This window comes from Mesoplodon densirostris, chromosome 14 (genome assembly GCF_025265405.1).
Source record: "Mesoplodon densirostris isolate mMesDen1 chromosome 14, mMesDen1 primary haplotype, whole genome shotgun sequence".
NCBI classification, from domain to species: Eukaryota; Metazoa; Chordata; class Mammalia; order Artiodactyla; family Ziphiidae; genus Mesoplodon; species Mesoplodon densirostris.
In genome coordinates, this window is record NC_082674.1 from 35,979,992 (window position 1) to 35,995,153 (window position 15,162).

Below are 15,162 nucleotides of genomic sequence, written 5' to 3' on the forward strand. Positions count from 1 at the left end.
TTTTTTTTGCATTCTGACAGATGACAAAGTTGGAAATGAGCAACAAAAGAAACAAAGTACAAGATTTTTTTTAAACAATTGGTTCAGATTCTTGAATGCTGACATATTAGATGACTAAAATAACTGCATGCCCTGCATTGTTCTGCTGTATCCTAAGCTGGATACTTTTTCCTCTTTTTTCTACACTCACCATAATTATAAAATGTAAAACTATTCTTTCGACAACAAAAATGAGCATTTATTTTCAGCACTTTATATTTTAAATATAAACTAAAGCATATTACTAACACCATATCATTTGGTTGATTAATTTTCAAATTTCTGTCATCTAGATACATACAATTTTTAAAGGTGAATATACTACAGAACTAAAACCACTGCTACGTTAAAATGTAAAATTTCACACAATCTTGTCCCAGCCTTAAATTTGAAACCCCCCAACTTTTTTTTTTTTTTTTTTTTTTTGTGGTACGTGGGCCTCTCACTGTTGTGGCCTCTCCCGTTGCAGAGCACAGGCTCCAGACGCACAGGCTTAGCGGACATGGCTCACATGCCCTGCCGCTCTGCGGCATATGGGATCTTCCTGGGCCAGGGCACAAACCCGTGTCCCCTGCATCGGCAGGAGGACTCAACCACTGCGCCACCTGGGAAGCCCAAAACCCCCCAACTTTTTAAAACTCAAGAGCAAAAACTCGTTTTTCTTATGAATAAAACCTACGTAATTAAAAAAAAAAAAAAAAAAGAAAAGAAGAAGAAGAACCCTAGCCAGAGGTGATTTGTTTGCTACATTGTTTGCATATCTCCTGTGATGAAATTTCAGCATCCTTAATGCCCCTAGGGTTTATCTCCCGATTAGGAAATCTCCACAGGTCAAAAGGAGCAAAAGCAATTGCTGCCATTTGCCTTATCAAGCTCAGTGATGATCTTGCTGCCAACAACCTCGGCCTACCGACATGAACATCTAAGCTGAGCAGATTGTGAGAAAAGCAGGGTCACTGATAAATTACTCTCGTCAATCCCAAGAAAATCCTCCAAAGACACGGTGATGTGCCCATCCTCTCAGTCACTTTCAGCCTCTGAGGTTCCCCCCTTACTGTTCCTGGGGGAAGGATTTTCTTATCCCCCCGAACGATCCTCTTAATCCCACCAAAGCACCCACTGCTCAGTTTGACTTTTTTCCTTTATCCCATCTGTCAAAGCTCTTAAGTCAAAAACTCATACATGAGACTATAAACTGCAGAAAATAAAGGATTTACTTTCTCAATCTTTAGCATGATTAAATAAACAAGCAGACACTATTAAAATTAAGCTCACTTCTTATGCCAACATTATTACATGTATTATACCATATTTACTTGAAAATATTACCTAAAATTCATTAAAACCATAAGGTAACAAAACTTCTGACATCACACTTGATTGTCAAACCTTTTGAAAATCTCAAAACACAGAACATTTTTCTTTTAATAATCTCTTCCTATCTCAAGAAGGTGTGTATTCAATACACATTTGAAAGTGAGGATAAATAGGAAGAAAACTCCCCAGCTCTATTACATGCTGAACATATACATGTTTTACATATGTAGAAACTGACCAAGCACAACCAAAATATATTCCAAACTGGCAAAGGGAGAAAAACTACAGAAGGTACTGGTGATTCTGCAGTGTATTCATTCATACAATAAAATAAGAGGAGTCTACTTCTGACTCATAATTTTGATCTTTCCTTTTGGAAAAAAATCAAATCAAACTTCCTGTGATGATGAGAATATTCTTCTTCTTTTTTTTTTTTTTTGCGGTACGCAGGCCTCTCACTGTTGTGGCCTCTCCCGCTGCAGAGCACAGGCTCCGGACGCACAGGCTCAGTGGCCATGGCTCACGGGCCCAGCCGCTCTGTGGCATGTGGTATCCTCCCGGACCGAGTCACGAACCCGTGTCCCCTGCATCGGCAGGCGGACTCTTAACCACTGCGCCACCAGGGAAGCCCGAGAATATTCTTTATCCATGCTGTCCAACAGGGTAGCCACCAGCTACATGTGGCTACCTGGCTACTGTGATGGAGGAATGGAAACCTTAATTATATTTAATTTTAATAATTTAAATTTAAGTGGGCACTTATGGCTAGTGGCTACTGGACTGGACAGCACAGAATTCCAGACATTTTCTTTTCATTTTTAGAACTGCTAAAATAAAGGAAAAAAACTGTAGAGTGAAGGGGTATCAATCTTTTAACTTACAATCAACTGCAAAAATTACTCTGTCTTAACCAAAGGAGATAGTATCACATGGAAAGTTTCATATTAGAGATTTCAGAGCTATGACTGGTCTATGGATTGTACTTATATAACACGCACATAGGACACTAGGCAGTGATTAGAATTTATCTTACTTTGGAAAACAAAAACTGGCCAATCCAGTAAAAACCATCAGTTATTAATTTAGCATTATTTTTAGACAGAATAAAATAAGAAGCTAGTAGGAACAAGAGAAAATGAAGTGCTATTCTTGAAAGATAAAGCAGAGCTAATCACCACATGATTCTCAAATTTCCTAAGAATAGAGTTCAGTGTTAACAGAGATTTAAAATAACAATTTATAACCATTACTGCTCTATGAATAAGCAGTTCCCCTCCCTTGAAAGAATTCACCATACCTAAATTTTTATTTTGAAACACGAGGAAATGTTGTAATTCTAACTAAAAATGAAAGAAAGTCATTCTTTCTTTTTTTCTGTCAAAAATGTTAAAGGCATCTGTTACTTTTGAGGTTCCATTACTTGTTGGGAAGGTTAAGTAACCTTCTTAATAAAACTGCAGAAATCTCACTAGTAGTCAAGTGAATCTGCAACACATTAGAGACAGCAAAGGTACAGCAAAAACAAAGACTGCATTAGTTCACAGGGAAGACAACACTCTTAAGATTGAACAGGTGGCATCATGTAGGTAACTGTAACAGACTGCTATTTATAGGGTAATATGAGAGTACTAGTGCCAGAATAATACTGGGGGTACCACAACTTGCTACAGTAGCTCGTTTGGTCACACCACATTACAAAAAAGATGCCTCTAAAAAAAAAGCAACAATTATTTTTCATTCTGATCACTGATGCAGAGCCAGAAGGGGAAGAGATGACCTAGTGGAACACTGGCAAGGTTGGAACCAGGAAACAAATCCAGAGAAGTTATACGACATTCCTCCAGTAACAGAGAATTGGAACTCTTAACTTCCGCTTCTGAATTCCCAGTCCAGAGTTATTTTCGAAAGTACCCAATGTAGATCTAACCCAAGATACGATTCTTCATAGTCAGATATAACGTTTTATTGGTTCAAAGAAAAGGATGTGCACAGATCCCCAGATTAAGTGCCTCTGGGCATTCTAAAGCTTGGCATCTAGGATTCTCTTTGGGCCCACACAACTACATGGGGAAGGTAGCTACAAAATACTCCTGAAAAGATAACACAGGGGAAGATAAAAGTAACCTCAGGAGTACAGAAAGGTTTCATGAACATCTAGAGAGGGAGGGAAGGAAAGAAGATAAACCTACATTTTACAGGTTGTGGACATAAGTGTAAATAGAAGGGCTGTGCTTATAACCATCTTCTAGGTCAACAGCTTTCACACTTGTTTGATCAAGATTCTCAGTCAGACATAGTAAGAAACGATGTTTTACGGTACATACCAGTGCACTGATATACAGATGCACATATAACTGAAAGCAAACGTTCACAAAATCTTTACTACATGGAATGCTTTGATATTTTCTATTCTATTTAACTAAAAAAGATGTTGATTCTGCCCCACTAAATAGAGTCCATGATCCACTAACAGGTTATAAATGCAATTTGAAAAATTACTCTAGACCAGGGGTCTCCAGCAAGAGGTATGCACACTGTGTGAATGCTCTAGGGTGAGTCAAGAAAATGTTTAAGTTTCTATTTTTAAATCTTATTCTCCAAAAAACTGCTATTTTTGGAGTATGTTTTATAATATACTTACAGTAGTACAGCTCACTGATAATGGTATGTGATCAAAATGTTTAAGACGTGATTCTTGACTCACCTGGGGTGTTTAGTAAAACGCAGATTCCTGGGCCCCACGCCAGATCAGGTGAGTCAGAACCTTTGGGGTGAGTGGTGGGTTATCTGTTTATGCTACGAGAATGTGAGGCTCACCATTCTAGAACAAGCCCAATTAAAATGAAAGAATTATAATCTGTACTTTTGGTAAGTATTTCAGAGGTCTCTGTGACCAACCTCAGGATTAAAAGACTTGAAAAAGTTTTCCTTCTTTGCTTCCATCTCCTCAGTTAATCATACCCAATTCTCAACACAAAATGTTCCTCTCTTTTTTCTGCCACACTTTCCTCCCAAATCACTGTTGTTTCAAAACACCTTTGATAATTGTGGATAGTGTTTAGATAATAATTTTCCAAGAAAACTAACTGTAGGAAAAAACCTGCACCTCCTGGATGACTTCAATGGTTATGGATGACAGGATGTTGTTCAATGTCACATTTTCCAAGTCACTAATTGAGGATGTACTGAGTATTCCAAAGATAGATAATTTAATTAGCAACTGAGTAAAAACACAAATGAGACACAATACATTAAAAACCTGAACTTAAATGTCTCAGTGCGACTGTCCTATATCAAGACATAGAAGTGATTCAAGATCATAGATATATATGGTGTATGTGTGTATCCATATATATATATAGTACTTAAGTATATATATATGAATTATATATACTGTGTGTGTGTATATGTCAATAGATACAGATATATTTCCACAGACAAGTACAGTCATACACAACGTATTTTTCAAAATGCACTGAAACATAAACAGTAAACACAGCCCTATGGTGCATAACTTTAACATAACACTAATATTAACGCCAGGTTTTCCAGTGAATTCCAAGAATGGCAAACACCCATTTTCTATTCAGGATTCTAATATTCCAAAAGTGCTGCGACTTAAAAATTTTGAAGGCCAAAAGTTAGCCAGGAGAGATTATTTCAAAACTTACAATATACTAGGAAAAGGTTGACCTTTGCCATTGAAAATAAAGCTATTGATTGACTCATCAACAGGACAGGTGTACCTTCCAGAGCAGGTGACCTTGATCTTCTCCTTTCTAGGCCCTTTCTGATTAATTACTTAACTTTTGAAGGTAACTCCTTGGGGATAAGACAACAGAGTCAGTTAACTGACACAACACCAGGGAAGAAAACTTTATTCTCGTTCTGATTAATGAAGTATTTTACTCTAGGGAACTAGCCAGAGACAAAACCACTACTGCCACTAACACCAACACCACTAAACAGATTACAAAACAAGAAGGGGAAAGAGAAAAGGTATTTAAAATTGTTGAGTACCATATATTTTCTCTACTTCACTCTATCTCCTTCAATAACTAGAAGAAATCATTAATGTAAGATTTATTATCATCTACTCATTATACAGAAGAAAAACTGAGGCTCAGAGATAGGAGGAAATTTTCCCATGAGCTTTCAAGTAAGATTCAAACCCTTGCCTAAGTTCAAAGCCCTTGGTATCTTCATGTATCAGGCTGCTTCCACCATAAAAGGTACACAGATCGAGTTGCTGAACAAGAAACAGAATATGATTTTAAAAACTACTTTTCTGGGGGCTTCCCTGGTGGCGCAGTGGTTGACAGTCCGCCTACCGATGCAGGGGACACGGGTTCGTGCCCCGGTCCGGAAGGATCCCACGTGCCGCGGAGCGGCTGGGCCCGTGAGCCATGGCCGCTGAGCCTGCGCGTCCGGAGCCTGTGCTCCGCAACGGGAGAGGCCACAACAGTGAGAGGCCTGCGTACCGCAAAAAAACAAAAACAAAAAACTACTTTTCTATATATGAATAGAATACATGAGTTGTGAGGTTACATAAGGTAAAATAAAATACACTGCAGTGTGCAGGGCTAATAAAAGTTATATTTTTTGTAGGTTAAAAACTCCCATAAAATTAGAAAACCATTTCATATAATTTTTGTGACTAGTTGAACACAATTAAGCAACTGCTACTACAATACATCATTAGAAAAATCCTAATGATAGTTGATACATTTTTTTAAGTGTGAGGTTTAATAGATGAACTAATACTTACAAATCTTTCACTTGCATTGCTTGTGTAGGATTATCCTTCATCAACAGTAAATTTATAAGACTGGCATAAGTTTCACTATTGAACACAATGTTTTGCTTTTTTGCTTTCAGGAAAATATTAAATGCATCTATGAAGGAAAAAAACAACAAAAAATGAGATGACATTATTCTGAAATGGCAAAAAAGGAGGGGGAAAAGCCCTAAAACAAAGCCCCAAACCCCCATATTTCTGCTTCTTTTAATACTCACTCACTATACCACTCTACAGAGACACACACTGACCAAGCAAGCAGATGTTATCACTCTTCTAATCTTTAAAAAACAAAGTGACAGTTATGAAAACTACTAATTAATCCCAATGGATGGTACCAGAAAGGGCTTCGTTTTAAAATTATTTTTCATACTAGCTCTTTAAAGTCAACAAATTATTTTCATGCCAATAAAAACTAAAAAGAGCTCTTCTGAATTTGTTTATCAAAAGATGATCCCAGTTTCCAGTTTCAAAATAAATTGCAAAATGTGTGTTAAAGTCCAAATAAACCAGGGGTATAATTTAGATTGAGGGGAGCAAAAGATTCACTTTAAAGCGATCTTGAATCTGTAAGTGGGTGGTTCCTGCGGTTAAGACTCCAACACAACAGCATTACAGTGAGTATAGCCTGTAATGCTAAAATTAGGAGATCAAATTATTTGGCTACGACAGGACTTATACAAAAACATACAATTTTCAAATATACAGATATCTAACAAGTAAACTAAGCAACATTTGTTTGACTGATTAACAGTTTTATTTCACTTGTTCACAATAACTGTCAGTGAATGAAAAGATGTTACCAAAAGAGAAGTAACTACACTTTTCAGTCACTTACTTTTCTGAAATAAAATTGCCTGGCTATAAACATCCAACTGAAACTACAATCCACACTCTGGTGTGTATAAACAAATCACAATAAAGATGGGGCATAACTGAACTATCACATAAGAGCTTTTATGGATATAAAGCTCCATGTAAAGAAATATAGAACACACAAATAGGAATGAACATGATATTAACGCTCAGAAGAACATTCTGAGCTACTGTGGAGGTTTCTAAACAAGCAGAAATTATGCTTGTGTTTACAAGTTAGGGGAGTTTGAATTAGCCCTTCAATTAAACTGAAGTGACAACATCAAAAACTTAGTTAACTTTCAAGCTAAATTCAGAGAAAACAAGAGAAAAAGGTTATGATCTTAGTATTTGTATGTTAACTAAGAAAAGATAGAATCTATCATTCAGTACATAATGCATATATTTTCCTTTTAATAGAGTTGAGAAGTTATGATGTACTGCAATTATTGGCTACATCCCAACAAGCGTTTATAATAGTTCACTACTTTGCTGAATGAAAATACACAGTAAATACAATTTGAATTTTTTTTTTTTTTTTTTTTTTTTTTTTTTTTTTTTTTGCTGTACGCGGGCCTCTCACTGCTGTGGCCTCTCCCGTTGCGGAGCACAGGCTCCGGACACACAGGCTCCGCGGCCATGGCTCGCGGGCCCAGCCGCTCCGCGGCATGTGGGATCCTCCGGGATCGGGGCACGAACCCGCGTCCCCTGCATCGGCAGGCGGACTCTCAACCACCGCGCCACCAGGGAGGCCCTACAATTTGAATATTTAAGGTAACAAAATAATCTAGAAAAGCTTACTAGTGGTTTTCTAAAACTGTAGTCTTGAATTCAATTTTCAAAGTATTCATATTTTGCCAAGCATTCAATTCTGAGATATACACAAAAGTAACTCAAACCTCTGCAGAATTAACAGAATGAAACCAACTAGATAAATGTAAATTGTATATTAAAACTAGAAGAGGGGACTTCCCTGGTGGCACAGTGATTAACAATCCACCTGTCAATGCAGGGGACACGGGTTCGAGCCCTGTTCCAGGAATATCCCACATGCCACAGAGCAACTAAGCCTGTGCACCACTACTGAGCCTGCGCTCTAGAGCCCACGAGCCACAACTACTGAAGCCCGCGTGCCTAGAGCCCATGCTCTGCAACAAGAGAAGCCACTGCAATGAGAAGCCTGTGCACCGCAACAAAGAGTAGCCCCCGCTCGCCGCAAATAAAGCCAGCGCGCAGCAATGAAGACCCAACACAGCCGGAAAAAATAAATTAAATAAGTAAATTTATTTAAAAAAAATTTTTTTAACTAGAATAGGGGTATATCTTTACATTTACAATATACACTGCATTATATTTAGTTAGCTGGTTAAAATGTTTTTACTTAAATAAAAACAATTAAAAAAAGGCAATATATGGAGCTTTGGAATCTTTAAACAGGAAATATACACTAACCTTACATTCATTTTAATCAAATCAAAATTCCATTAGAATATTTAAATAGTATTGATAATAATGAACTTTATATTTAGGTTTAAGAGATACATGGTGAAAGACTCAAGGATATATAGACTGAATATGCAACAAAGGAAAATGACTCAGGAAGAATAAAAAGTTACTCTGCAGTATTAAGAAAGCATAATTCCTCCTTCAGACACTTTGTCAGTGTCACAAAACTTCTAGTTAAGAAATTAAAAGGTTCGGACTTCCCTGGTGGCGCAGTGGTTAAGATCTGCCTGCCAATTCAGGGGACACGGGTTCGATCCCTGGTCCAGGAAGATCCCATATGCCAGAGCAACTAAGCCCGTGTGACACAACTACTGAGCCTGCGCTCTAGAGCTGGCGAGCCACAACTACTGAGCCCACATGCCACAACTACTGAAGCTCACGCGCCTAGAGCCTGTGCTCTGCAACAAGAGAAGCCACCGCAACGAAAAGCCTGCGCGCCACAACAAAGGGTAGCCCCTGCTTGCCACTAGAGAAAAGCCAGTGCGCACCAGCGAAGACACAACACAGCCAAAAATAAATAAATAAATAAAATTAAAAATACAATATTAAAAAAAAGAAATTAAAAGGTTCTATAAATTTCGAAATTGATGACTTTCTACTGAAGGGAGCGCAAAACTGTCAATACGAAAATGAAAAGAAAATCTGCTGCATAATGGTTAAGTTATCATAAAGCATACTTGAAAATGTACACAAAAACTGGAGGAGTTAAAGGTAACAGTAGCATTCTATGGAGAAAAATTAACAAAAATGAAGGAAACAAAAGTAATATATGATCTGGGGAGAGTACAACGAAGTCTAAATGAAAACATCTAGAATGTGATAGGCAAGCTTGTATCAGAGGGTTCAAGATGGTCAAAGAAATTTTAAAAGTAGTCACAATAGAGGTAGGCATACCTTCAGGAAAGTTTACCACTGAAGAAAGGGAAGAAATGCAAGAAACAGGGCTCATGTCCTGCCTTCAACCTCGAGATAATGCTTAACACACACTAGTATGATGGTTAACGCCCTAATCATTTTTTGCTTTCACATAAAAATATGTAACAAATACACTTGCCAAAAAATTAATGATAATGCTATTTTCAAAGTGTAATTTTTTAAAAAATGCACTATTTTAGTTTTTATTATGAAAAATTTCAAATGTACAGAAAAATATAAAGAATAGTGTAATAACCCCCTCCACATACCCATCACCTACACCTAATAATTAACATTTTGCCAGATTTGTTTAACCATTTTTTATGGCTTAAGTACTTTAAAATAAATTATAGAAATCTTGATTTTTTTCCCATTTCTCAATGCTTCATTATAGATCTCAAAATTTAAGGACATTTTCCTATAAATCATAATGCTGTTATCATATCTAATAAAATGAGTGATTCCTTAATGACCCACTACTCAGTCAATATTTAAATTTTCCCAATTGTCCCAAAATGTCTTTGTTAACTTAAAAAATGAAAGAAAATAATTAATATATACAATTTAAGTTCCATCTCTACCCGAGATCACTACTAATTTGTTGGGTTTAGATCCCATGTTGCTATCAGAAAGAAGACCCCAGTGTACACATTTACCTTTGTCTTTCTTCCTGTGGCAGGCATTCAATAGCTCTTTCTGGAGACTAACTTCTACAGGTGAGGGTGATGAAGTCAGGGAATGTGTTTCATCCTCATACCACAACTTAAAAATAAAATTATTCAATTAAACAAAAAGTGGTAAACACAACAGTGACCTTTTCAGTGTAAAGCTGGGCTAATCTATTACCTAAAGTTATAGACAAACAAAAAAATCTGTTATGCTTACAGTTAAAAACAAATTACCTCAGGTACGTCAAATGGAACCTCTTGGTTATTGTTCCTAAGGATTTCCGCTAATAACCTTAATGTCTTTCCACGAGGAATAATATTTTCTTCTTGCATTTTATTCCAGACAGCATCAGCTCTTTGCCAGTCACCATTCACTTCTGTAAAATTAAGCAGAAATTAATGAACGTACTAAATAGAATTCATGACAATATTTAGAACTATTTTTATTTGATGCTGAAGGAAGTATTCCAAACATTGCCTCCAGGGAAAGGACCAGGGTGACTGTGGACCAAAGGTAAGAAGACTTCTTTCTGTATACCTTTTTGTATCTTTTGAATTTTAAACCATAGAAATTACTTACCTATTAAAAAACAACAGAAAAAAAAACCACACACTTTATTAAGAACTTTGAAAATCATGTTGATACAAAGTTTACCTTTTTAAAGTAACTGAGAAATTGCCCACTGTTAAAATCAAAATCAGAAACAGGTAACAATTCAACTATGACCAGTAGACTTTGGAAAGACAATGGGATACACATATACAGTACAGTACACAGCTGAAGGTCTAAAATGATTGAAAGTGTGCAAATGTGTGATTTTTGTCAAAAGTGACAAATCAACAAACCTTTTTCCCTTAGTTAAGTAGGGAGAATTCTGTCTCTTCTGTCAACTTGAAGAATTCCTATGTCAGTGTGTAACAGATTTCTCATAATGCCCTCAGACTAAGTAAGATCACAGGAAGTTTACTGGAAAGAAATAGGCAGCTTCCTTCATAATGAAATATCTAGTTCCTTCTATGTGGTAACCTCGTCTTCACAAATAGCAAAGACTTAAGAATCAAGACTTTATTTTTAAACATTCTAATGGGTTTTGAAAAAAGAAAAGGTCAAGCCATTTCTGCTTGTGAGAAACTAGAGCAAAATCTGAAAAATGTCTTATGACACTAAATTCAATATACCTATCAGGCACAAAGAAGTACTGTTTTAAATGTGGCCTTTAAAAAAAATTTGCTAATATGAATAAGGAATATCTTAATGGTGTATGGTCAGCTCCAGGAAGAGGGTGTGTTTCAGGACACAAATGTTCCAGAAAACATGAGTAAATTTGCTTCTCAAAAATACCAAAATACTACAACACATGGAATTTTCCTAGATTTCCCTCCCACCCTAAAACTGAAAAGCTAAGCTTTTTGATAACTGACTCCTGGAAGTAAAAAACTCAAAGAACAAAAACAAAATACATTCACACTCCATCAGAAACCTGCAATAAAGAAAAAGATAACAAGTAGAGAATTTCCCAGGGGTCATACAAAGATTGCAGCCCACACTTTCATAAGGAATATGCTGAAAGGTGGCCCAAACAGTAGAAATTAACCTAAAGTTCAGAGTGATTTTATATATACTTTGACAATAAAAATCAGCCTAATATAAAACCCTTATTAAATTTACAATCAATTTTCAAAGCAAGACTCTCATAAGCTAATTATGCTTATCCTTCATTAAAATGTTGTCATGTAATGTAAAATTCAAGAGTAATTTTTCAAGTATGTTAACGTATAAAACTTTATACATAAAGTTTATCAAATACACTTTAGTTTATTTGATTAAATAAATTAAAAACAAAAACCCAAGCCCCCAAATCTTTAATTCTGTAGAAGGGGAAAGAGGAACCACTTTTGTTCTGTGCGAAAGGGTACTATGGACTGTGGGGGACACAGGGAAGCTTTCCAAGTGCTGGGAACAGCCCTGCTAAGGTGTGTTTTTTTTTTTTTTTTTTTTTTTTTTTTGCAGTACGCGGGCCTCTCACTGTTGTGGCCTCTCCCGCTGTGGAGCACAGGCTCCGGAGGCACAGGCTCAGCGGCCATGGCTCACGAGCCTAGCCGCTCCGCGGCATGTGGGATCTTCCCGGACTGGGGCACAAACCCGTGTCCCCTGCATCGGCAGGCAGACTCTCAACCACTGCGCCACCAGGGAAGCCCAGGTGTTTTTTAAAGAGACTAATTTTTAAGCTAACATAACTATTTCAGACAGTGAAGAGGTGGATGAGGTACAACTCTGCCTTCAGACTGAAAGAACTCTGGGAAGGTAATTCTTTTTAAAAAAGCACAAACTATATGAAAAGCTTCTACTTTGGGAGGACAAGATATAACAGAGATGCACCTGCTCAAATGGACTAGCAGCTTGTAACAAGAAAGTTTTTTTCAAAATACAGGTGAGAACTAGACAGTGCATACAGCATAAAACAACTGAGATATACACACTTTTTTTTTGGAAAAAAAAAATCTTAGAAATGTACCTGGATCACAGAATACATAACAAAAATTTGAGGCAGTCAAACGAGTCAGTGCCAAAATCTGCAGCCATGCTCTCACAAAGGCACAGAAGGGCCATGCCTTTCTTTCATAATATCCCTCTAGGGCTTAAAATTCCTTCAACCAAAACAACAACAATCATACTTGTTATTTGAAGAATCAAACAGCCACAAACCTGGGCTGTGACCAGGGAATGGGCACTCCCTCAATAATTCCATCACTTCCCTGGAACTCACCGTGTCCTCTTTAAAGAACAAGAGTGCTGACTACTAAATGATTTGAGAACTCTTAAGCTATAAAACCAAAGATTTTTGACACTATCAGTGAATTTTACAGGAACAGACATAGTTATGGGGCTTCATTTATGGCTATCTGACCAATGTGTACAACAGTTGGCACTTCACGTGGGGTTTCTATGGTATTTAAACTACGAGATGATAGTCATATGGATGCTGTTGTCATAAACCATGGAGCAATGTATCTTTGTCTTGTGCATGTTTCTGTACTATGCTGTAATTCACAACAAAATAAGTGTGTATACCTGTGTGAAAGGTACTGTTTTAAAATAAACAAGCAAAACTGCTCTTTAACAAATAAACCCAAATAATTAAATGAACTCCTTTCAAGGGTGAAAATTACATCATGAAAAAGAATGAGCTCATAAAAAATTCCAATAGGTGAAACAAATTGTTTTCTCAGAAATCCACAATCTAAAACATGGATTTTTTTTCATGTGTTACAGGGCCACATTTCATATGTCATTCCATACTGTATGTTCCTTTTCAAATAAATTGAGTCCACAGTGTTTTATTTAACATATTTAAGTAGTGGTCCAAGTCAGTGGGCAAAACGGAGGGGGCCAGGTCGCAGGAGGAGAAACCTTGCTTTTTCTTCAGAAAGGGAAGGATCAGGGTTATCACAACCACATTATTGATTTATAGCAGTATAGAAGTTGGGAAGTAAACAAACTGGGTTAAAACGTATACTTCCCTATAATGATTCCTCCAGCTTCCAGTTCCATGAGAGGCCACCCTCATGTTACCTCAGCCTCAGAGGCTCCTCAGCTAAGGAGAGGAGAGCGCCTCAGACTACTGGCTCAAATACAGAGCTGGAAGGGGGGTGTCCATCAGAACAGATAGAGGGGATTAAAGAAAAAAAAAGGGTAATAAACCTCAGAGTTCATTTATAAGAGTTCCTGCTTATCCCTAAAGGAAACTTTAAGATGAAGTTCAAAGTTGCTTTTTCTTTTCTTTCTTTTTAAAAAAGCAACAGCAAAAGGTCATCTGCAGAGGAGAAGGAAGTCCGTAAGGCTGGCTGCCTCTCATCTTTCCCTGGACTACCGCTGTACCTCATGCATCCTTACAGCTGTTCTTTCACCCCAAGGTATTGTCAGTGTTGGTTCAGGTCTAACTCTTCTGAAGAGCACTACTTTTCTATCTGCAGTGCCTACCTCAACGGCTAGCACAGTAAGAGCTTCAGAGTATTTCTGAACGAAAGTTTATATAGTCTTCTTATGGGGATGATTTTAAAGGCTGAGATTCATTTGGATATATTAGTATTTTTTTTAGTTTGCATAAAATTAGAATTTAAGCAAGAAACAGTTCTTCAAAAGTAAGAAAAAGCAGGGGAAGGAGGGAGAATCAGCACTCAAATACAGGTTATAATCCACTAATTAAGGACTACATACCTAAAACCTAAGTTTTTAAATTCTATACATTCAACAACAACCTGAGCATTGTGTGCCAGAATCTGATCATATTCAAGCCAAAGTTTTAAGAATTACATTGTGGTATGTCAATGCAACCAACAAATGAAATGTAAATTTTACAGCAAGTCTTATTTTACATACACCATCAAGATGTAAGACAAAGCTTCCAATGATAATAAATACAAGTTCAAAAAGACAAATGAAATCACCTTATTCATTGCTGTCTATGTTAGGTGAAGGAAAACTTCCCAAAAGAAAAAAAGAATAAATCTAGATCAAATATCTATGAAGAAAAGGAAGGAAGGAAAGGAAGGAAGAAAGGTCACTGACTATTCTAAGTGTTTTTCCTCTCTACCCAAATACCCTAAGAGACTGCACAGTTCTAGAGTACTGTTTGACAATAGAGATCAAAGGCTTCAGAAAAGTTCATCACTTTTAACCCTTAATAAAAACACAAATTCAGCCTAGGGAAACAATTACGGGTGTTAACAAAGATTAGATGCAAAGATGCCTAATTCAGTGTTACTTTATAATATGGAAAACTGAAATCTATTCACTTGTCTAGCAGTAGGAGACTGGTTGAGTAAATTCTAGTATATCTGTTCAGTGTAGCCATTTGTAGGTGATAAAGTGTTGAAAAACATTTGTAATATAGAACTGAGTCAAAATTATATTATAATACAATCACATTTTAAAAAGTAATTGTTCAGCAATGAGTTTGTACATCAATATGCATTTTTCTGGAAAAAGATCTATACAGGGCCTCCCTGGTGGCGCAAGTGGTTGAGAGTCCGCCTGCCGATGCAGGGGATACGGGTTCGTGC

At 36.9% G+C, this 15,162-nt stretch overlaps 1 protein-coding gene across 2 annotated transcripts in view; it reads right to left on the reverse strand.

The window, feature by feature from the left end:
* The window catches only part of LRPPRC (leucine rich pentatricopeptide repeat containing), a 105,081-nt gene that overhangs the window by 15,400 nt on the left and 74,519 nt on the right, over window positions 1–15,162 (reverse strand). For both annotated transcript variants that reach the window (XM_060117920.1, XM_060117919.1), the window contains exons 28-30: window positions 10,333–10,475; window positions 10,087–10,192; window positions 6,125–6,251 (exon numbers count right to left, since the gene is read on the reverse strand). In XM_060117920.1, the coding sequence (XP_059973903.1) occupies window positions 6,125–6,251; window positions 10,087–10,192; window positions 10,333–10,475 (376 nt within the window). The remainder of the gene's footprint in view (window positions 1–6,124; window positions 6,252–10,086; window positions 10,193–10,332; window positions 10,476–15,162) is intronic.